This window comes from Euprymna scolopes, chromosome 19, assembly GCF_053919585.1.
Source record: "Euprymna scolopes isolate OS-2025 chromosome 19, ASM5391958v1, whole genome shotgun sequence".
Classification (NCBI taxonomy): domain Eukaryota; kingdom Metazoa; phylum Mollusca; class Cephalopoda; order Sepiida; family Sepiolidae; genus Euprymna; species Euprymna scolopes.
The window spans coordinates 85,683,851-85,709,274 of NC_136500.1; the positions used below are offsets into that span (position 1 = coordinate 85,683,851).

Below are 25,424 nucleotides of genomic sequence, written 5' to 3' on the forward strand. Positions count from 1 at the left end.
AGCCAAAACTGAATGTATGGTCAACATCAACAAATCAAACAAGTTTGATAGCTTGTTTACTTTCAGCACAAACTGTCTTTATCTAGCGATGGACAAACGGCTGTAAATCACAGAATTGGTTTAGGTTGGAGACCGTCTTTACAAGAAAAAAAAACACGTCAACTTCTTAATGCATACTATAGAAATATATCAATTTTGTAATCAAATTATTTTGTGGCAGGAATTTTTTGTTTGTTTTAGAACTCGACATTAATCGATTAATAGTTAAGAAAAATCACATGTAATTTATGTGGAGACAAGAAACATGTTCAAAATTGCACAATTTAAGTTATGTTTATCCTTAGAAATTTTAGGAAACCTAAAATATAGTTTGTTTGCAGAAAAAAAATGAATCAAAATAAAGGTTTAATAACAGTGGAAAGAAAAAATAGGCTACTTTAAATGAAGTATCTATATGCCCATATGAGTCTTACTATGAATGGCCGCCGAAATAATTTTAAGAGATGTGTATATATACAAGGGGCATTCCAAAAGTAAGATCTATTTTTTAACTAAAAAACTAAAATGGTAAAAAACTGAAAACAGGAGTGGTTCCATTAAAATGAGCAACCTTTTGTGCTCTAGAACTTATTTTTCTACATAGTCACCACCATCCTCAATGCTTTTTTGCCGGCCTCTTTTGATTCCTCGGTTGTAAAAGTCTGCAATGTGCTTTGTCATTCACATCTCTGTCCCCAGTCTGAAGTTGATAAACCTTTCCCATGACTGTGTGCTGATATCAATTGCGTCAGTTTCATAAACGTTCGACAGGCATCTTTGAATGTTGATTAGACAATTTTCTGAGGAATTCAATGATGCATCTGTTTCTGACACACGTCCATGACAGGAGTTGCTTTCTTAGTTTCACACCATGAATATCTGCAACAAGGAGATAAAAATTTCAGGTTACGAATGCATAAGTTCAGTCATCATAATGATGCAATTTGCAATGGTCTACTTGGGCAGAATAAAATGAATAAATAGGAGGAAATACTTTTGAAAAGTCTCTCATACAATAACTTGCCGGTCATATCAAACATTACACAGGAGGCCATCAAGCCAGACATTGTTATATGGAATAAACCTGAATAGACTGCTCTCATTATTAATGTAACTATTCCAAATGACTATGGTCTCAATAGAGCTGAATGCAAAAAGATAATGAAATACCTGAAGAATGATTTAAAAACAACATAATTTTTTAAACAAATAAACATTATACCGGTTGCAGTAGAGAAACTATTCTAAAAAAAAAAAACTTTAAAAATATTTAGACATCATCGCTGGAAGACCAAACTGTAGCAAAATATAGATAACAACCATAAAAGGGACAATGTCTATTGTTAAGAGCTCTCAGATCTAAATTTATTTTGTAATGAAATTAAATATTAGCTCCAGAAAAGATCCTCTTGATCTCTTCGAATAAACTGAATTAAAATAAATTTTTTTTAGTCTTTTTTTTTTTTTTTTTTTTTTTTACTTTTATTTTGGTTATTACTTTTGCTATTTATTCTCTTTGTTAATTTTCTGTAAGTGAATATTTACATTCTTGTAATAATTAAATGGAAGAATGTTATTTAAAAAAAACAATCAGTTTGTCACAAAATTGATTAGATATTTTACAAAGTTTCAACGTTTAAATTTCATAAATACTTGAACATTTTTTTTTTTTTTGTTACTAATCAATTCATAAATAAGCAGATAGAGGCTGATATGCCTACCAGTTTTTTCATTTCTAGAAAATTATTTTTTTTAAGTGCTTTTATTTTTATTTTTTTAAGTGCTTTTTAAGACTAGTTACAAGAAAATGACGTTTTGTTTTTAGAAAATATCACCAGCATTATTATAAAAGTCGAGCAAGATGAGATCAAATGTGAAGAAAAAAAATTGATCTCCCTTGAATAATATGATGGTGGCGATATTTAGTGTACAGCTAATAGTTGAATTTATTTTCTAAAAACAAAGCGATCAGATGAATTTCCATAATTTTTGGTGACTGGTATTTATTTTCTCTCAAAAATACATCATACAGCTTTGTTGCTATATATTTTTTTTTATTTATTTGATCTTGGTAGAACCAAGGAGAAACACTGGGTTTTAAAACATAAAATCTATTGATTACATTTTTCTCTAAATTCAGCATTTGACTTTGGTATTAAATGTGCCATTGGGTCTTCCAGCCTCTGCGGTGAACAACACAAGGCAATACCTCACGCCTCATATTCATTTGGTCCAGTCACTACTACAACTACTACTAGTGCATGATTTCACATCTTCTGTTCCCAGTTGCTGGGGTTGGACACCTTGTGGCACCACTGGTGTTGATGACTACAATCATTGGCCAAGTGCTCTGTGAAGTTTAGAAAGTGAGTCAACTATGATGTGGTCCAGCCATCACTTTGGCCAGCCATGGTATTTGTCTCTGACATCAAAAGACAACATTCTGTGTTGCCAAAGGTTGTCATCCATTCGCTTCGCATACCCAGACCATCTCCATGCCACAGAATAACTTTCAAAGAGTGGATGTCAGGATATCCTCTCGGATTAGCTGTGTGCCTCTCGTTCATAATTTTACAAGAGCAGAGCCATCTGACCATGGCATTGTCATTTCTTACAAGCCTGTTTTATCATCAACAGTGACAGCCCAATCAATAGGATTGATATCAATCATGTTGCAAGCAGTTAAGTCAAGTTTTTCTTGGTTTTCTATGCAGCCTCATGCCTAGGGTATGCATACGTATTATTGAGTTGATATTGAAAGTCGCATTATTTTAAGTAAATTATTAATTAATAAAATTCTTAATTGTTTTAATTTGTAAAAATCATTCTTATTGTCTGTTACACACGCACAATATTTGATCAAATATTTTCGTTAATATAGATTTAACTGTATTGAAATCAATAAATTTTATTTACTTTTTTGGGGAGTGGGGGGGGGGGTATTCAAACTACCGTTGTCATTTTATTTTCACATTTCTACTAATGTAACCTTTAACTCTGTCATCTTTGTTAAATTGGGAAATCCATTTCAAACTGAATAAATCAACAGTAAGATGTAGATTGTTCACAATCCCTTAACTATGACTGGATAGAAATGTTATTAGTTACTATTGTCGGATTGAACCTTCAACTTCTGGAAGACTGTCACTTAGAACTGGTTGTTAACCAACATACTTACATGTCTATGTTGACAATTTTAGTCTGAATTTTTGCTGCCATAAAGGCAATCTGGTCTAGATGCATATTATTATATATCACAAGACTTTCCAGGATTGAATGAGGAGTTGTATATTCTTTTGTGGCAAAACCATAACACCTTATCTTATACTAGCAAAGTTCCGACCTTGAAAAATAGTGTACACCATCTGTAGGTTGGAGATCATGTCAGGTTTGATCATGATCGCTCCAGTGGTGTGCGCTGTAGGAGAATATATATACATACACTATGACCTTGACCTTTACTTTGGAAAATGGTGTGCACTATTCCTGTGGGGGACCATTATCATGCCAGGTTTGGTCATGATCGGTCCAGTGATGTGGGTTGTAGGAGAGTTGTACACACAGACACATGAACGCTACTACTTTATATATATATATATATATATATATATATATATATATATATATATATATATATATATATATATATGAACAAATGATTAATAAAATATATATATATAGAGAGAGAGGGAGTTTGTATTTTTTAATTATAAGCCAGATTAAGAATTCTGTTAAGATTCTTTCAGTAATATTTAAAGTTCATTCAGTAAAATTTGCTTGTAGGTTACTGAATTGCGCAAATGTGATTAAATTGCATTTTTTTTTTTTTTTTTTTTTTAATTTTACTATTTAGCTTTTTTTTTTTTCTTAATATTGCTTGGTTGCTTGCTTTTTACTATACTAACCTTGACACACTGATTTAACCAATGTTTGTTACTCAACATTTTTTATATATATTTTTTTAATCGCACAAAATATATGCTAAAATATTCCTTTGGTTTTAGGATTGAGTTATACTTGGAAAATAAACTCCATTTTAATTGTTCTAATTAGCCGCAATTGCAATTAACTCAATAAGTGACCCATTTCTTACTAGATTTCTATTTATCCCTCTTATTGTATGCTGTTTGACCACCTGCTCTTATCTTTTACAGTATCTATCTCTTTCTCTCTCTCTCTCTCTCTCTCTCTCTCTCTCTCTCTCTCTCTCTTTATTAACAGTCAAAGATAATAGAGAATAAAAAGATTGGAATATGCCATTATCAACAATAAAACAATATTACAATTGTTATTCTTTAACTCATAATTGTAGGTGATATGAGTAGAAAGAACTCCATATTTGATTTAACGGATCATTTTATTCACACAAAATATGCTTAAATATGCCTAGATATTGTGATTGAATTTTGTTTAGAAAAACTTCATCTTAATTATGATTGGTTGGAATTCGCAATTTTTTGATCAGTTTATTCCTTTCAACCTTTTTCATTGAATGCTGTTTGAACTCCCTCCCCTTTCTTATTTTTGATACAATGTCTGTCACCTTCACTTTTATCTGTTGATATCTCTCCCTTCTTCTCTTTCTGTCGACAATCAGGGTTAATAAAACTTACTATGAAACAGAATTGTCTATTAAAAACAGAAAATCAGCACAAGTATTAACACTATTTAACTTATAGTGGTCCGAATCTGACTAATTTTGAATTTTGTCTTTTCTTTTTAACTAGCTTTACAAACTTACACATTCCAGGTTCAAAAATTTAACCCCAAGTTCAATTTGTTATATTTTTTTCTTGTATTTTGTGAGTGGTAAGATACAAATATGGAGAAATAAATTGGATGAAAGCAATTCTAATAAGGTCAGCAATATGAAATGATTTATTAACAATTTTATAACTGAGAAAATTACTCTAAAATGAGGTTTTAATCGTCTGTCACTAAGTCAATATCAAGAACAGTTTCCATTAATTTTCCTGTGTTGACGTCTGATCACTAGCAAGGGCAGATAATTTTGAGCAGGAAAACCTTTCTTGGAAAGGGAGATAGCTTTCAGATACAAGTTATTTCCCACTTGCAAGTTGATAGGGGAGGAGGTGCCAAAAAGTTCAGTTGCAACTGATTGTTTTTGTTATAAATATGACTGAAGGAAGCTTCATTAATCTTTTGGCATTAATGTTTAGAACCTGAACGTGTGGAAATTAATAGAAGCAGGGAGAAGTTCATGTTAATTTGAGTTCTCTCTCTCTCTCTCGGCCACTCATTCTTGATATCTGTTGCAATTTGGAGGGGAGGCATTCTATACTCGCCTTCCCTATCACGAGAGAATATTTTGAAATTCATTTCCTTTAGTTTTTTTTTGTTTTTTTTTTATTGACTACTTATGTTCCTATTGATCATCCAGATGTCTTCTTTTTATTGTTTTGTTTTTTATGAAAATCACTCCAGACAAGGCGTAAAGCACCTTGATGTGAGGCACTAGCAAAAACGAAAAAATGATTATTGAACAGACATGAGATGCCTATTCACCTTAGTTTTGAAAAGACCATAGTCATAGATAGGAGGATAGGAGGAAAACCGTCAGCTGGAAGAAAATTACATAAGCCTGCAGTTCTTGGAAAGAAGGTGCTGGAATGGGGAGCTATATTACAATGGGGTATCGAAACAGAAAATTGATGGAGACCACTAAACCAATGAGTTAAACAAGCTGGAACAAAGGAAGCAGGAAATATATCAGACAATACTGAGGAACACATGCCATATTTACAGAAAAGACTGAGACTAGCAACATCGTATCTATGAGAGAGAAGAACCCTCAAATTGGACAGAAATTCACCAACATAAACATAACAATACTCCTATTTTTGCTCTGCATAGACAACCTTCCTCTTTGAATTGTTTTTGTGCCATGTCCAATTCTGTGCTGTTATTTTCAACATTTTAAGAGAACTCTCTCACAATTGCAATCTTTGACTTTCAGTGCCCTGTAACACAAAAAAATGTTTTTTCCCTACCAATGAATGATATTTCTATGCATGTAACAAGAAACACATTTTTAAACAAAAACATCAGTCAGTTCTAAGACTATAAATTCACTCAATGGGTGAAAGTCTTATCTGGGCCTTCTTCATATTTTATGAAGGATTCCTGAAATTATGCCATGAAAAAGTGAACTCAAAAACTATCTGATGAGGCTGACGTTTTGCATGGTGGGTGTCAAAGAATGTCAGATCCATACATCAAATTTGGAAAAATTGGAATTTGTGATTCTGTCAAAATTTTGATCTTGACCAGACTTTTCATGGTCAAAATCATATAAGATATGGGACTTCATTGGTTGCAATGTGGACCAAGCAGTGAGGCTCTCTGATAAACAAAACTAAAATTATCAAAGAAAAGAATTTTGACCTAGATATCCTCAAATTAAATGAATTCTTAGGCTATGAAGTTTGATGATTAGTCAAGCGGTGTGGATGCTATGTTGTATACAAACAAACGGTGACAAATTCAACCGAATACATAACCTCCTTGTAAATGAGCATTCACTCGTTTTAGGCTGATTTGAATTTAGTCACAGTGACAATTATGTGACCGCAATTAGTACTTTTTTTTTTTTCTTTTTTTTTTTTTTTTAGACATCACCACATTATCAAGGCCAAGAGGCCACTCAAGGATAACGGTTAAAGAGTGTACAGTAGAAATTGGACAATATAGTAATCATTAGTAATGAAAATTCGGTAAATTTGATAACTTATATGGAGCGGCTCATCAAGAACTTATTTACGTTAGACTTGAACACAACCATATTGTAGTCAGCCGGAAAGCAGGAAAACGGAAGGCAATTCCACAGGCGTGCAGTTCTAAGAAAGAAGCTTTGTTCATGGAATCTACATTTAGGTTTAGGCACAGATAAAGAGTGGGGGAAATTATTGATAGTGTTTTCAGCTAGTCTAGTGTTTCTTGTGAAAGTTAGGTGAGGGGGGACCATAGACTGAAACTCAGTCGAACACTTTCCATGAAAATAACGATACATCAGAGACAAACTCGCAACATCTCTTCTGTGAGATAGAGGTTGCAGGGAAAAGAAAAGGACATCTCCTATGAGGCTACGAAGTCTATTTTGAACTCTATCAAGGCAGGACAAGTCCTTTCTAGCAGCTCCTGCCCAGATGTGGCAACAGTATTCCATCCTTGGACGTACCTGGCTCTTATATAGATAGAGAATTGCATCAGCAGTGAGATATCTACCGGATCGATAGAAATATCCCACCATTTTTCCAACGGCCTTGGCAACAGATTTGATGCACGTGTTCCATTTAAGATCAGGAGTAATGGTCAAGCTCAGAAGCTTGTCAAAACTTGAGGCCTCCTGAAGATGAGAGCCATTCATTTCAGTTGATGCCAGATGTGGATTAGAATGTTGATGATGTAAAGAGAGAAACTTGGTTTTAGATGCATTAAAAGTAACCAGCCACTCCTTTCCCCATTGTACTACGTGCTCAAGATCAGAGGAGAGAGAATCGGAGAGAACTTAGTCGTTTACTGTCTTAGATGTGCTACCATAAATGGTAGTGTCGTCAGCATAAATGTCTACAAATGATGTAAGGATGTGATTTGGAAGATCATTAATGTAGATCAGGAAAAGAGTTGAGCCCAGGATGGACCCCTGAGGGACACCAGCATTAATACTGTGAGCTTCTGATTTTTGCCCCTCAACTACTACACTTATGAACCTATCAGAAAGAAATGATTTAATAATTGAGAAGACATTTTCAGCTATACCATAGCTAGAGAGCTTGTGAAGTAAACCTTTATGCCATACCCTATCAAAGGCCTTAGATATGTCGAGCAATTGCCCTAGAAAGGTTGCCTCCGTCGAGAGATTCGCTAATCCTATGAGATATAACTAAGCACATCTGCTGTAGATCTAGCAGAACGGAAACCATATTGAGTACTGTAACAGAATAGTACTCCTTATAGGATGAAAACTCCAGTTTAAAACAAATCACTACATTTTATTTTTTGGGAGTTGCAATGATACGCATTTTCTTCTGCTGAACAATGGATTTGCAAATAATAATTCTTAGCCTAACCAGACCAAAACACAATCTATCAGCTAAGAGCCCTGGGGCCCATCTTGCTTCTTTAGAGAGTCACACAAACTTCAACTGAGTATGAGATGCCTAAAAAAAACAACTGATTGCCCCTGCCCTTCCTCTGAAATATATATTCTGGCCTGTCGCAAGATAGGCAGATCAGTTAACCACTTAAAAAGGCTAATCTAGAGACATTTAAAAAAAAAACACTGATTAAAGGATGCCATCATCCGAGATAGGTAACTTTCAGGGTTTGCATAGGCTTGAAAAGTCCTTGAGTTTTAACTTTTGTCTTGAAAACGCCTTATTTCTATTATTACCTTGAAAATATGGGAAATGTCTTGAACTGCTTTGACAGTTGTATTCTTTATGTCCAGTAACAATTTGTGTGGAAATATTCAAAATAAAATCCAGATAAATACTATTAAATTATTTTTTAGTATTAATAAAAATATTATGAAAATATTCAAAATAAAATCGAAATACATTGTTTGAAATTGCATAGTTGATACAAGAGTTACGCTCCATTATTGCAAAACAAAATTACTTTAGGATAAAGACACATAACTTTATTTTTTTTATTTGTTTTTTATTTGTTTTTTATTTTTATTTACTTTTGCTTTTTATTGGTGGTGGTGGTAGGGGGTATCAAATCTCCCTCTATTTTTGCTTTCATTAATTTAATTGCAGCTGCCATAAAAATCTCTTCTTCTGCTGACAGGACTTTCCAATGGTGAAACTTCACACACACCCACAAAAAAAAAAAAAAAAAATGCGATAACCTAAAATGTGACTGGCCGGAACGAAAAGAAAATGGACAAGACAATATTATTTTTTTATTTATTTATTTTTTTTTTTTTTTTTCAAATCCTTGTCATTTCTTATTTATATTGCATTAAGTAATAGTTGGAGAATCTCAATACAGAATACATCAAGGATTTTTTCTTTTAAATGAATTGATATTAGTTGTCGACTTAAATTTTTTTTTTTTTTTAAATTTATGTTTATTTTGTTTTATTAGCATGCCACCAGAACCTGATTGGCTGTGGGTACAGTGTGATAACTGCCTGAAATGGCGCCGTCTACCTACAGGGATAGGCTTTAGAGACCTGCCAGAAAAATGGTACTGCCATATGAATCCAGATGCTTCGCACAAGTAAGTCCATTTTTAAGAAAAGCAGATGCAAAAATATTGTTTCTAAATTGTCAATATTTTTTTTCTCTTTTGTATTTACAAAAAATTTGAACACATCCAGATTAAAACTAAGCCAGATTTTAACACAAAAGATGGCCCTATTCACCCCTAATACTGAAACAAAGAAAAGAGTGAATTGGCAGTTGAGTGAACCTCTGCCTGATAAATACACGCCCATTGGCTGCGATCAGTGAGTGTGTGAATAACAAAGAATTTGATTGGCTCACTAGCAATGTGGAGCTATAAAAACATGCTGCAACATTAATTCCATGAATAGCCTGATGACTCCTCGCACGGATGAAACACAGAAAATTCAGTGTAGCTTAATTGCCATATATATTTTAAAAACTTACTACCTAGCTTTACTCAAATATTAAGCACTGTTGGAGTAAATACTGAAAATAGAAAAAATTTTATGCAGATACATAATGATATATTTATATTACTAAATTTATTCATTAAGCTCTGTGTAGAACTTTTAGAGAAATTAAAGTGAAAATTCTAATTTAGTTACCTTGCAAGTTCTCTTCCGTTAGGAAATAAAACATTGTCTGCATTTCATTTCTTGTGTTTACACTTCATTATGTAAGATACATTTCTTTCGCATTTGAAAGTTTGATCAACATAGCAATCTAGTTGTAAGAAGTGGTTCAAAATACTTGGATTAGTGTAAGCTAATATGAAACGTGTCTTTAAGTATAAATAAGTCTGTGGACCAAAAATAATTATTTATTAAAAACTATATATATATATATATATATATATATATATATATATATAAATTACAATTAAATTTACCAAAATGATCCAAGATGGTAAAACTAAAGTATATTATAAATATTAAAGAATTAATATTTATAAAGTAATCTCAACCAGATGTAAAAGCTCAATAAAACCAAATAGGAGATAGAGCTTATAATAAGAGCAAATAGTTAATAAAACATGTTAAAAAACACTTTGAAAAAGAGTTAAAAACATATTTAATCTGAAAAGAGAACACTTAATAAGTGGATAGTCCTTAATCCGCAGAGTTTCGAAGAAATACTTTCCTTCTCATCAGAGGGTAGAAATTAGCAAAATGCGGGATCGGATTTTGCATACAAAAGTATTTGATGAAACTGCAAGTAAGTCAAAGATCTTACTTGATAACAAAAAGTGAAGCAGAGGGAATATGGTGAAGAAAAAGGTGATTTCACGTGAATGGATAGTCAGGTGAAAGGTAAATAATCCAATGACGGTAAAATCCAAAAATGTAAGTCCAAGAAAGTTCATTTAATTTTCCATTCGCACAAGTAAAATCCAAGGAAATCGCGTAATTAGAAGATGGTCAAAAATAATCCAATAGGCCGAAATCCGTGGAATAATTCACAAATATGTACAAAGAAAATGGGAAAAAATTCCTATAATATTAATAGAAAAATAAGATATGCTTTTAACACGACTGCCGAGAACAAAGTGTAATTAAAAAAATCAGTAAAGAAGAAAGAAAAAAAAAGATTCAATGGTGATAGAATTAAATATAAATTAGAAAAGCAAATGTCAAAATGACCCAGACAGGATAACGTTAAAAGACGCGAATAATATAGGGCAAAATAGGAGGTCAACTGAAATGTACAGGTTATTACTTAAGAAAATGTCAGCAAGAATAATTAAGACACTAAATGGCAAACATTAATAAAAAAAATTTTTTAAAATAAATATAAAATATAAAAAAAAAATTTTATATTCATTTTTATTTTTTTTATTTATTTTATGGAACTTTTTCCATTGCACCAATTTCAGCCACAGCAACGTGTGGCAGGGTACAGCTAGTGTGTGTGTGTGTATATATATATATATATATATATATATATGTGTGTGTGTGTGACAGTCCCTTTTAAGAAACTCGTTTCTTATCGTTGAGCACTTTCAGTTGAATGAAGTTGGCTCTTATGCATAGATCATCGTATAACAATTAAATCACTGTGACTGACGTAAAGAACATTTAAAATTAAAATGCTTAAATTCAACTTTATTTCATGCGGTTAATGGTAGCTGATTGGATAGTCTTTGCTAATCGAGCTAGATATGGCTCGTGTTGCAGAGTTTGAATCTGTCGACTGGTGTTAATCGTGACACCCTGCACTGAAGATTCCCGAAAGGATGAAATGCTAGTGTCTGTAGGTATTTAATTATTATAGTAAAAAATAATTATAATTATATATATATATATTATTTGTAAGCATTATATTTATTTTAATTTTGTCAACTTATTTGATTTTTAAATAATACCTTGTAGATTATTTCTAAATATTTACATTTTCTGTGAAAAGTTTTTTAGTGTAAATAAACAAAAGCAATTCATTGGCTGCCAATCACCATATCATTTCTTGCAGTCCTGCCATAAAACATCAGTCGACATGAGTTTCAGGAAATTTGAGACCCCCCCCCCCCCCACCTTTTTTTTTTATAAAGAGATTGTACCTGAAAATGTACTATGGAATACACACACATTAGATCACTGTGTAGAAGTTGTGACTAAACAAGTGAGATTTACTATAAAAAAAATTTATTTTTTAAAATGACCTTGTTTATGTCCTTAACACTGACACATTTTCCCTTTCTTGTAGAGTGATAGCATTTTTATGACTTCTTATATACATAATACACAGAAAGTTTCAAGCAAACTACATCACAGTATTAAAAATAAAAAACATTAAATTACATTATTATTTTTTTTTTTAAAGATATATACCCCTTTTTTTTTTTTTTTTTTAATTCTGACATCTTTGTTAAATTAATAGCAGATGATAGCTACTCAACATGCGACTATGAATAGACTGTAATTCCTCTTTCATAAATTTTATGGAATCTGTTTTACTAAAGAAAGTAAATTAATTGATTATAATTGTTCAGGTACAGTATTTGTATATTAATATTTTTCATTTCTATTCATTTTTGTTATTCAAAAATTTGTGTATTCATTTTTATTAAAGTTTGTTAATTAATGTGCTTCATTTTCTTAAAACGTTTCAGCAATTTCCGTTACTAACACATCGCAAATTATTTATTGCAAAATATGCTCTTTTGTCTTTTTCCCTTCGGCGCCCAAGTTATTTTGTTTTACTGCTTTCATTTGATTTATCTACAAAATTATCTTATACATAAAGTAAAGTCAGTTTCTCTTACCAATACTTTTGTGATCAATATCTATTTTATTATAAGCTATATAAAATAAAAAATAAACCTATTTGATCAGTCACACAAGGCATATAATTGGTCTGTGTTTTTTAGAAAAAAAAAAAACTCATTTTCAATCAGTGTCAATATTTAATCTGATCAACATTTTTTTTGTTTTAATTAGTAATATGCTAGGAGTTGGAGGAATTAATCCTTTATCAATCACATCGTCTTCCATGTTTTTTTTTGTTTTTTTTTTTTTAATGAAAATAGCTTCAGACATGGTAAAGCCACTTGATGTAAAAAGCTAATATATATATATATATATATATATATATATATATATATATATATATATATATTACTTGAAGTTCAAAAACTAGACAACAATGTGTTTCATGATTCCAATTCAGAAAACCACAATTCGTCCTTTGTCAGAAACATAGCTTATGCAATATGATGACTAAAGGACAAAATAAAGGAAGTGAAAGTTACGAGGTTGACGAATATAAATCCAAGGTTCACTTTCTACTCCCTTGCTGTCCAGATCACTGAGTACTAATTATATAAGAATATAACATAGCACTTTGAAATCCTTAATACTGGTAACTTATTTATTAAAATGAGCTTTGTTATCAATATTTTATTTAAAACTTGGGCACTTGTACAGTTTAGTCAAGACATTAAAAAATGAAAATATCGAAAAAAAAAAAAAAAAAAAAGATTATATTGTACGTATTCGTTTTGGACTGAAGATCTCCAAAAAAAAAATTCATTTAATTTGATCGAGTAGTTTTTTTTTTTTTTTTTTTTTTTTTTTTTTACAGCGAAAAAAACACATTCTTATGAGAGCACGTTGAAGTCAGCTATTGTGAAATTTGCTGAAGTTGAACAACATGCCACGGGGAGATAACTCAATGTAAAGTGCTGACACACCCTCCCTATCTTTAATACTAGCTTTTCTTCCTAAAAATCGAACCTTTTGCTCGGTATCATAACAAATTGTTTTTCGCTGTAAAAAAAAAAAAAATAAAAAAAAAAAAACTACTTGATGAAATTAAGTGAAATTTTTTTTCGGAGAACTTCGTTTCATAACGGATACGTGAAATATAACCTTTTTTGACATTTTCATTTTTTAATGTCTTGACTAAACTGTACAAGTACCAAAACATGAAATTACTCAAGAAAAATTTTACTTGATAGATATGATATAGATTAAAGAACAAAAAGTCGACCCTCAATTAAAATTATTTCAGAATTTATTTTTTAATTCTTAGAATTTTATTGATTAATCACCATATAAAAAAACAAATATAATATGAACCTTTTATGGCAATCTCCATTGGTAGAGGATCATTCTTAAAGATTTTCAAGTTACTTTTCTAACTTAAAAGTAGTGAATATACCGACAACTTATCAATATTGTATCTTTTTCGTATTAAATCTTAGTATTACATCTTGTTCATATTACATCTTATTAGTATAGCTTGTATTTTTCTATTAATCAGTTTTCCTTGTGATGTTTTATTAAAAAATGATCAATTTTACAGTCGCTGTGATGTAGAAGAAGAGCCTGAAGATGAAGATGAGGCATTACGTCGACCTTCATATGAAAAAACATTCAAAAGAGCTCAGTAAGTTGTGTGCTTTTATGCTAACATAATTTCCTTTTCTCTAGAATCTTTCACCCTTAGTGTGAGTTCTGCACATTTTAGCAGATTTTCATTTACATTGATTTTCTCACTTCCTCTTCGTTTCCCATCTATCAATGCTTTTCTTTCACTTTTAACTTTTTGGATTAATTGGAATTTTTTTTAGGCGGAAAAAAACGTGTTTGTGGTGCTTTTTGCACACAGTGGGATGGGTAAAAAGCTCCTTAGATGGGTAAATTCATCTCCATGCCTTTTTTTTTTTTTTTTTTTTTTTTTTACATTATTGTTTAGAAATTTCTTTATCTGTGTGTGTGTGTACCAAGAATAGGGCATTCTGGTTACCTGATTATGCAAATATGAGTGCCGTTCCAAACTAAACTATCCTATTGTTTTTTAACTCAGAAAGTTAGGAGCTACGAAGACAGGAGTAGTACCACAAAAACAAGCAACTTTTTTTTTTGTGCTTTGGAATTTTTTAGTCATCACCATTCTCAATGCACTTTTGCTTGGAATTCAATGACGCATCTCTGCTTCTAGTGCACGTCTTAGTCTCATACTGTTAATATCCATAACAGAGAGATGAAATTTTCAGGTCATAAATGTATAAGTTCAGTCATAATAACAATGCAATTTACAATCCCCTCTGATCCATTCGGGCAGAATAAAAAAAAATGGGAGACATTACTTTTGGAATATCCTTAGTATAAATAAGCATAATAGACTTCTTTTAACGTGTCCTGGTTCTGATAACATAGGTAGTAGTCTTCGGCTGCTTGCAAAGCATTTAGGTTTTGACTCCGTTTAAAACACTCGCTCATTCTCACCACATTAAAGAGCCATGATACAACAAAAACACCATCTGTAGATGATATATATTTGTGTCTTCTGTTCCGCCACGTCACTGCTCTTCTGTGCTACTGATATTGAAAGTCCAATTACCAGAATCAGATGCTTCTATTATGACTCCTTTATAATATTCGAAAGAAACTGAAACCTTGAGAATATATATATTGATTTCTAAGTTTTATCGGAATTGTCATTATCTAAATTCCCAACTTTTCCTTATTGGCATGAAACTGAATATAGCACAAATTATCCAACCTCAAGTCAAGCAGCTGTTCCAAAATTCATAATGATTGGTTTTTGAAGTTTTTAAAAGCATATATACATATCTAATTTTATATACATAAATATTTAAAAGTTTATTGCAGTAAGATACTGTGAAAAGCAGATTATACCAACCTTCATCGTCCAATATGTTTGTTCATCATGATATCATCTTCCCAGGCATTGCCTCTTGTTTTTGTAGGAAAAAATAGCGTCATATCTGTTCTGTGGTTATATCGTCCTACCAGACATTAGCTCCTCTTGGGATGAAGATGTAAAATATTGTGACAAAAAATTGTCACAATCGGCTGTTCATAAACAAACCCAACACTTATATAAAAGCAAAAATATATGTCATTTCTGGGAACGTTTTGCTTGTCTGACCTAATTTTTGATTCCTCAACACGTTAAAGAAAATGCTTTCAATTAATCACAAATTCAAGTATTTAATTTATTTTGAGGCCAACCAGAAAACTTGTAGAAAACATGATTTATCTCACATGAAAAAAATCACTTGGAAATATAGGATTTTCTCAGGCGCCTCTTTGTCATCATCAGAGGAAAACTCTGTCTTCAGTTTTGTAAGCTGATAGGCTTATAAGAGTAGTTGTTGATGAGCAGAAATTTGAAACCCATAGTATTAATGCTCGCATCCCTAAAGGTTCCATCGTGGGCCCAACTCTTTTCCTGATCTTCATCAACAATTTCCCAAATCACATTCCTAGATCATTCGTAGACATTTATGCAAATTACACCACAATCTATGGCAACACTTCAAAGGCCGACGATGATAAAGATCTTTCTGATTCTCTCTCTTCTGATCTTAAGCACATAATGCAATGGGGAAAAATGTGTCGGGTTAATTTTAATGCATTAAAAACCAAGCTTCTCTCCTTTCATCATAATCGCTCTGACCCCAATCATGCCCCAATTGAAATGAATGGCTCTCGTCTTAGGGAGCACCATGTCTTGACAAGCTTCTGGGACTGACTTTCACTCCTGATCTGAAATCCACTCTAGTAGGTATCTCACTGTCAATGCAATAAGAGCCAGCTACACTCTAAAATAGAGTACTATTGACACATCTGGGCAGGAGCTGCTTGGCGCACCCTATCCAGTCTTAAGAGCGTTCAAAACCGGCTTTGAAATCTAGTAGGTGATGCCCTTTTCTTTTCCCTGCAACCTTTTTCCCACAGAAAAGACGTTGTGAGCCTGTCTTTGCTCTATTGTTATTTTAACAGCAAGTGCTCAACTGAACTCCAATCTATGGTTCCTCCCTGCCAGACTTTCACAAACAAAAAACAAAAACACTTGACTCTCTACAACCACTATAAACGATTTTCCCCACTGCCTAAATCTAAATGCAAATTCCATGAACAATTGTAATGCTGTCCTGCTTCCAGGTTGAATACAACATGGTAGCCTTCAAGTCTAATGTTAACAAGTTCTTGTTGAGCTAAATAATCAAATTCTACCCAATTAACACCATTAGCGATTATTATACTACCATCTTACATGCATTAATCCTTATCCTCGAGTGGCCTTCGGGCCTTGATAAATGGTGATACCCTAGTACAAAAAGAAAATAATATCATATACTGTATTAATGGCATAATGCTATTACCGTAAACTCATGGCAGAACACACACACACACACACACACACACACACACACAAAGTGAAACAAGCAAACTTCTTTCACGAGCACTACTTAACTGTTGCAGTTAAATGACTCCCATTCTCTTTCTTTTCTTAAACATTTTTTCAAAAAATCAATACCTTTTCATTCATAGTTTTTTTTATTATTTAGATCATCATAGGAATAAATTTTTATTGCACCATGAAATAGTTAATCAATGAGTTTTATTTTAAATATTGAATAAAAATAATGGGGGGGGGGGGCATATGCATTTGCCAAAATGTATCTATTGATGATCATTTTTTTTTTTATTATTACAGAGAAGAAAAGCGGCGAAGAAAACAAATTGAAGAGGTACATTTTTACTTAATTTCTTGTCTTCAGCTAAATAAAATCATTTGAGACAATTATAAAATTTTTGTGTTCATAGATACTGCAAACGGTCAACAAGGCAAACATCTGTTTCAGCCTGTAGCATAGCTTTTCCATTATATGTTGCACAAGATATTTGAGAACATTATTTTTACTATAGCAGGAATATTATTAGATTGTTTTCTATATTTCATAATTATCAATGGCATCCGCTATATATTTCATAATTATCAATGGCATCCCCTATAACTAAGCAACAACTGAAGACACCTACACTCTGCAGTTTTTATATAAAAGTCATTTTGCGTGTGCGCGTTCCTTCCTCATAGGCTCAGTTGTTTTGGAACTTATCTTTGCAAATTTCACATAAAGCTAATTTATATGTCTGGTAGTGTTCTTAGATATGTTTTGTATAGAAATTTATCCAATAAGTATTGAGAATCGAAAAAAAAAAATCCAATCTTAAAAATAGACTTTTCTCTCTTATAAATAAAACAAAAAACTTTTTACAGGAGAATATTTTGTTACAGTGGCCAAGGAAAATAATAAAATCTCAGCAAATCATTTCTTTAAAAAAAAAAAAAAAAAAGATTTATTATCACCTGGAGATATAGCTCAGTGGCAGAGCATTCGACTACTGATCGAATAATTCCCTGTTCAAGCATGGGTGTATCTCACGATTTCATTTTAATTTTTTCAATTTACGATAAAAGAAGAGGTACCATTTAAAATCGCCACAAATTATTTCTTTCTTTGCATATTTTGTAACTAAACATTAATCAGAAGTGACTTTTCCGGGGCATTCATCATCAAACCCAAATATCAGTTAACGTGATATTGTAAACAAACACAGACGGAATTTGATGAACGACATTAACATTGTTTTTGTTTTTGTGTTTTTTTTTTGTTTGTGCAAATTAGTCCACTGGGCAAATTATTCCTTGTAACATATAATAATTAATAGAGGATTGATTCTATAATAATACATACGCAATCTGCATAAATTAAAATATGTTTAAATGTATTGTACGACTGGGTAACACTGGACGTCCAGTTAGTGTGACTATAAAAGTTGAATAATTGAACTCTCATTTACAAATTTCACAAAGAGTTAAATGCTTTAACGGTATTACCATTATAAAAACATAAGACATTCTTGATGCACTGATAACATGAAAATACCTAAATTTATTTAGCATTTACAGCATACTGTTGGTAGTAATTCAAGAACTATAAAATCAATTACAAAAGAACATGCGACAGACAATCTGAAAAACGTTAAATACAAAATCTTCTGTGAAGAATAAAGTTCATTTCATGTTACAACAAAGTAAAGGAACTGCCACACCAAGGATCATTTTGTGATATTATTTTATTAATCCTTTTCTTTATTTTGTTGCATACAAGCTAGGAGATCATAAAAATGAATGATGACAAATTTTTACAACTTCTTAACTCAACAAACCTCACCCTTTTGGAGTACTATGCATGGAGCAAAGTTAAGAAAAGGGTTAATAAGTGGCATCAATATGAACAAGGACCATGGTAGATCTATAAAGTACAATATAAACTAATATTTATTGTGAACGAAGTCATTACGGTGTTGCATGTGATGCTTCCTTCGGTACATTGCGGTGGGTCCCCAACTCTAGCAGGCAATCAATCAATTTGATTGAAAAAATGGGCGATTTCGCCAATTTCAGTGACAATAAAAGTATGGTGGAAAATTTGTTGATCCTCTTTCAATCCCGGACAACAATATTCGTAACTATGAGTAATAGTAACATGAAAACAATCATTAAATTAAACTATGAGTAATAGTAACATGAAAACAATCATTAAATTAAAAAAAAAAAAAAGACTAAAGATAATGAGTCTATTTTGCAAAGCAGTATGCGAGTTAGTTAATCTCCAAACGTCAATTGCATAGACATAACTGTATAGAGGAACTTAGTCACGTCTTTGAAAACATAATTTCATAAGTTTGATTTGAAAATTTGGAAAACCAAATATTGTTCTGTAAGTTTTTTTTTTTTTGTTTTTTTTTTCTGCGACTTTTGTTGCAACAACTTATTCATAGAAGACTTTTTGTTTTTTTATGGTATTAATCCTCACTCTGAAAATTGTCTTAACAACAAAAATCTCAGAAAAAAAAAAATAATCATTTAATAAAAAAGTATGTAACATTACTTAGTTTTCTAAATTTTCACAACAGTTGATTATATTGCTATTGGGATTATGGAAATGGCCTTTTCTTTCACTGTCAGTACAATAAATGGTTCAACTTTATAAATATATAAGATTAAAAGACAAAACATAACAAGTGTTGCATTTTTGAATTTGAGAAAAATTACAAGTTCTATTATGTAAAATCTGAAAAGATCTGGTGCAAATAGCAATCGAAATGTGGTTCTAAAAAAAAAAAAATCAGAATTGTATACAAACCATGTAAAAAAATTTGTGCTGTTAACCAATTTAATCTATTTGTGTTTCAGTTTCAAAAACAGCAAGAAAAGGATACTCAGTTAGCGGCAATGAGACGAGAACTTGAAAGACGTGAAGAAGAACTGAAAAAAGTTACTGCTGAGGTATGGAAAATATCTTTTTGTTAATCTAGCTGGTCTGGAAACAGCTCAACTGAAAACTGGCCAATCTTTTCGTTAATCTTGCTGGTCTGGAAACAGTTTGACTCTGAAGAGACAAATTATTTTTTTTGAGAAGTAAGCAAAGAAAACTGTATTTTCTACTTTTAGTCGTTCTGTCTCTTTATCGTTTATTTCACAAGTGAAATCTATATTGAGCCTATCAGTGTAATTTTTATAAATATCTTTTGCATATGGTTTGACATTAAAGTAGAATAATATCTACTAACTTCTGAAAATACATGTACAATTATTTTGGAGTAAGAAAAAATAATGAATTAAAAAAAAATTAATGTATATTTCGGCATATAGGACGACCCTTAAAATTAAAAAAAAATCATCATTAAAAACCAATATTTCATAAGATACCGGGTGTTGCAATCTCTAGCCTAGGCTAAACAAACATGGTTTTGTGATTTAGCAGTCGTCTTATATAACCGATATATGATAAATTTATTTAAATTTGCTCCAATTTTGTACCTCGTCTTATCTGACGGCCGCTTTATATGCCAAAATGTATGGTATTTGCTTCAAAAAGGAAATAATCCATTCATTTCATATGAATCAGATGCTTCTACTGTTGGCATTGGGTTCTTAGTAATTGACTACCCTCCTTGTTGCTTGATCTGTGTTAGTGTCCTTTTTTTGTATGTGGTGATTCAGGTGGCAGAGTACTCACCTCACATGCAAGTGACTTGGGTTTTGAATCCTGAGTTTAGATGAGCAAAAAGGAGGGTGAAACTCAAGTCTAAAGACTTCTGATCTGTGGCTGTCATGGTTTGTGTGACTTGCAGCATTATCTGATTAGGGAAATAATTTTTGCCACTGGAATCAAGCAGTAGCTATCGGGAAGGGGTGTGGTTGAGATTGTTTCATGATTGCACGTGCAGCAACCTTTATATATAATATCTATTGTCTCTCAAAACTGAACGCAGGCCACAATGATGCATTACTGTGTTCGTTGGGATATCCATCCTTCATTTAAAAGAAAATCCAGTTTCTTTATGTTGATGAAAAATTTATCTGTCACATTAAAAGTCAATAGCTCAAAGTCATTAACTGGCAACTCCTCTACATACATAATCACAGAAAAATGTTTAGAAACCAATTAAAAAGATTTAAAATTATAAAAACCAAACACTCTACTACTAACATTTCCTATGAAACCAGTAACAATAGTTTAAAGTGTTTGATGTAATACAATTTTATCCTGAAAAGCTAATTCTGACATCACAGAATTTAAATTATATACGTTTTTCCTGGAACAATGTTAGACCAATCTTTTGCTGTTAAACTGGCTTCATATGCATATTTTAGGTCTACTTTTTTTTTTTAATTCTATTTTTTGTAGAACTTTTTTGTTCTTTTACTTTTGTTGCTTAAAGATGATTCAACAAAGAATCAAAAATGTTCATGATAGATCTAGAACATACATTGTTTTGGATTTTAACACAAAAAAAAAACAGTAGCAAAAAAATATCCTATACTCTCCCAGAATATAAAATAAAAATATATTGATTAAATTATCTTAAATATATTATCTGATAAACCTCAAAAATGTTCTCAAAAAATCATTTTTTTACAATTATTTTTTTATCTATTCAGGTTATTCATTAAAGTGCTTTACACTAGGTTAGGCAATTTCTTCCAAAAATATATTCTAAAAAAAAAAAAATTCCTTGAATTGCATGAAATGCAATTTTATATTTATGAAAACTAGAGGTGAGTTGAGGGAGTAGATATCCTAAAAATGTCTTTTATAAGAAACTAGCAGGATTACCTGGCATCTATCTTTCTCTCTCTCACTCACTCTTTCAACCCCATTTTTCTCCTTTGCTCACCCGATTCCTCTCTCTGGACCTACACACACAAAACTCGAGTCAGCGTAAGGAAAATAACTCTGATCAAATGTCAGTTACTTCCCTTTATACGATAACATTAAAAGATGTGTGTACATCTTGATAACATTAAAAGATGTGTGTACATCTTGATAACATTAAAAGATGTGTGTACGTCTTGATAACATTAAAAGATGTGTGTACGTCTTGATAACATTAAAAGATGTGTGTACGTCTTGATAACATTAAAAGATGTGTGTACGTCTTGATAACATTAAAAGATGTGTGTACGTCTTGATAACATTAAAAGATGTGTGTACGTCTTGATAACATTCAATCGTATAAATGGCTTTTATTTTTTTATTTTAGATATTATACACCCCGGGGTTTTGCCAATGTAAAAAGAAAAAAAAATTATAAACTTTGTGTCTGTTGTGTATTTTCAAGTTTTAACCGAGACAGTTGCCCTTTATATAATGAATCCAGTCCAAACATTGTGTCTCTCCCCTTCCAGGTATCGAGTTCAACAGAAAATAAACCCAGTTCAACAGAATTATCACAAGCACAGAAAGCCCTCGAAGAATCAATGCACAAACAGAAAGCTCAAGAGAAAATCATTCGACAATTGCAAACGCAAAAGACGCAAATTGAAAACCGACAGGCTGAAATTATCAGAGCAGCTGAAGGATTGCAGTTAGCGAAGAGAAGAAATGAAGTAAGTAATGCCCTTCACCATTATCCCATCCTTTTTTGAAAGAATTGGTCTTTTAATAAAAACCAAGACATTAAAACTGTCCTCATGTGCAGTCAGTTTCTTAAAATTCCTGCATTATTCAAATATGACAAAAGTTATCTTGTGAGATTTTAAAAGTAAGACTTTAATAGCATTGAAACTGACATCAAACTTTGATTCTTATTAGCCAGTTTTAAATTGTTATTGTTGTACTATACTATTAACAACACTGCTAAATTTTATGTAAAAATTTATGTAATCCCATCCAAACGATTGGTAATTTGGAAAAAATTTTCACTTATATCAAAGATAAATATCGCCCAGGAGAATATCTTATATTTTTAATTAACAATAAAACAAAACAACCAAACCAAACTCTACAAATAAATATTTGAAGATATAAAGAACTTGAAGCATAAAAACTGTTTCCAAAATAACTGGATTCTGCATTAAATAACCTGAAAAGGTTGATATGCTGTAAAAGAAAGCAACCAAACCAAAATTAATAACATAAAAATAAAAAGGTGCTTCTTTAGTATAATGGAATTTCAAATGCATTTCAGGTAAAACACTATTAAATTTTATAATTTATCAAATTATGGAGTTTTATCATGTGTTTTCTTGTGGAACAATTCTCTGCGACCAATTCTGTATGACCTTTCAATAAAAAAAATTGCCATTTCAAAATATATTATGTTGAACTGAAAGTATGATTTTTTTGTAAAAACTATATCTAACACATCTTCTATTGGATAAATTTTATTTTTTACTGATAATTATTTTTCTACTGGATCATTTTTCATAAATTTTGGAATTCGTACTAATTTTGACATAATACATAAGTGTGTACTAGTATTTATGCATTTGTTTGAAATTCCATTATAACGCAGGAGCATTAAATAAAAATCTACTTTAGAAAACATTTAGAGTTCTAGGTTTCAAATAACGAGTCTGAATAAGTTAAACTACAATGTTTTGTGTTTGTATGTTTTTTGCCTATAGGTAACTTGGATAGATATATATGAACTAGAATAGAATTATATTCTAAATAATAGTTCACTTTTTGGTCTATGGATGAGTGGAAATGGTCTATAGTTGCACAAGTATGTCATAAGCGCAATATTTTTTGTAACAACTGAATCCTTACAATTCTAAAATTAGTGTTTTGTAAGTGAAATTGTTGGTACTGAATGAAAGAGTAATGTTTGTTTAGTATTCAGCAATAATCTAATATTCCATGAATTGGATTGAGGTCAGCCAATCAGAACACAGCAAAAATAAGTTTGAGAGAGCATTCTGTATTTATTAAATGAAGTTGTTTTTGCTGAAAGACAATATAATTGGATAACAAAATGAAAGAATAACACCCTTAGCTTGAAAACGTATAAAATAAAGAATTCCTGGTGATTGACGGGAGAGTGGAAGTAGATATTTTTGAGTGAAACTTACGTCTTTCTTTTTCTTTTTACATAGGCGTCATTACTTATCCAAGCCAAAAGGCCACTCGAGGATAAAGATTAAAGAGTGTACAGTAGTCAATTGGACAATATAGTAATTGTTAGTAATGGAAATTTGGTAAATTGTTAACTTAAGTGGAACGGCTCATCAAGAATTTAAGTTGGACTTGAAGACGACCATATTGTAGTCAGCTGAAAAGCAGGCAAATGGAAGACAGTTTCACAGGCGTGCAGTTCTAAGAAAGAAGTTTTTTTTTCATGGAATTTACATTTAGGTTCAGGCACAGATCCTGTGGAGAAAATTATTGATAGTGTTTTGATGTACTAGATTCAAATATGGATTCTGTAAGAAAAAAAGCTATTGATAACTAGGGCTGTGACAACTTTCATTAAAAGTATCATTGATTTGTGGGCATCAGGATTGTTTGAACTAACTAAGGAAATTATAAAATCCAATGAAAATGACTGTCAATTTTTGAAAACCTGCATCTGTTGTGATCATATTTGAATATTGTAGTGCTTGAGTTTATAGTCATGTGGTGTCCGAATTTAGATGGGGAAAAATCTACTTGATTTTATTATATATGCATGAATTTTAAGTGAAATAAAAAAAAAAAAATAAAACAATTATTAAATTCAAATTAAAAAATTTTCTTTTGTTATAGAATGCACGTGATTCTAGTTGGTCTCCTGTAAGTTCTACAAGGTAAGTAACCCCCTTTTTTTTTTCTTTTCAATTAAAAACTGTTTAAATTCTTTCCGAGTTTCATTGGATGAAGTAGGAATAAGGACTCTGACCGACTTCGCTACAGAGAAAGAACAGCTTCCCCTCGACACTGGTTTGACCTTTATCTTCGCACACACAAACAAATATCGCGACAAAAAAATATTTTTAATCTAATTTTGTGTGTGTGTGTATATAAAATAATGATAAAAATGAATTATATTATTATATTGTGACGATAACTTTTAAAATCAAACTTTGGATTGCTTTTATTTTTTTAATAATAAAACAAGTTATATTATTTACTTGCAACCAAGATTGATTTTTCTGTAGAGTGTGTTTATATATTTACATAACTTTTTTAAATCCACTTTCACCTAAAACAAGATACAGTGCCACATGAGTAGCAAGACATTTGTTCACATTACACTTGAACTTCTGCATGTCAGTACAGTTGGAAAAGCAGAATCCCAGAAGGGGATTCCAAAGTCTAGCAGTTCTGTGGGAAGAAACTATTGGAGTAAAAGGTTTACTTACACCTAGAGATCTCTACTGTGAAGGGGTGGGATTTAGCTGCTTGTCCGGGGTAGTCATGTCAAGGGGATACAAGTGCTTGAAGTTCGTCAGAGCATTCACCATTAAAGTACTTCTAGAACAGGCAGGGGAATGCAACATTTCATCGGTGGGACAGAGGCTGAAACCTACATGACAGTTAAGGACCTATCAATTTGGCAACTCTCTTTTGTACCCTGTCCAGGAGTGAGAGACAAGCAG

At 31.5% G+C, this 25,424-nt stretch overlaps 1 protein-coding gene across 2 annotated transcripts in view; it reads left to right on the forward strand.

Moving 5' to 3' along the window:
- The window catches only part of LOC145239814 (MORC family CW-type zinc finger protein 3-like), a 108,325-nt gene that overhangs the window by 77,372 nt on the left and 5,529 nt on the right, over positions 1 to 25,424 (forward strand). For both annotated transcript variants that reach the window (XM_080103342.1, XM_080103343.1), the window contains exons 12-17: positions 9,154 to 9,288; positions 14,037 to 14,120; positions 17,205 to 17,238; positions 19,752 to 19,844; positions 22,251 to 22,451; positions 24,592 to 24,632. In XM_080103342.1, the coding sequence (XP_079959468.1) occupies positions 9,154 to 9,288; positions 14,037 to 14,120; positions 17,205 to 17,238; positions 19,752 to 19,844; positions 22,251 to 22,451; positions 24,592 to 24,632 (588 nt within the window). The remainder of the gene's footprint in view (positions 1 to 9,153; positions 9,289 to 14,036; positions 14,121 to 17,204; positions 17,239 to 19,751; positions 19,845 to 22,250; positions 22,452 to 24,591; positions 24,633 to 25,424) is intronic.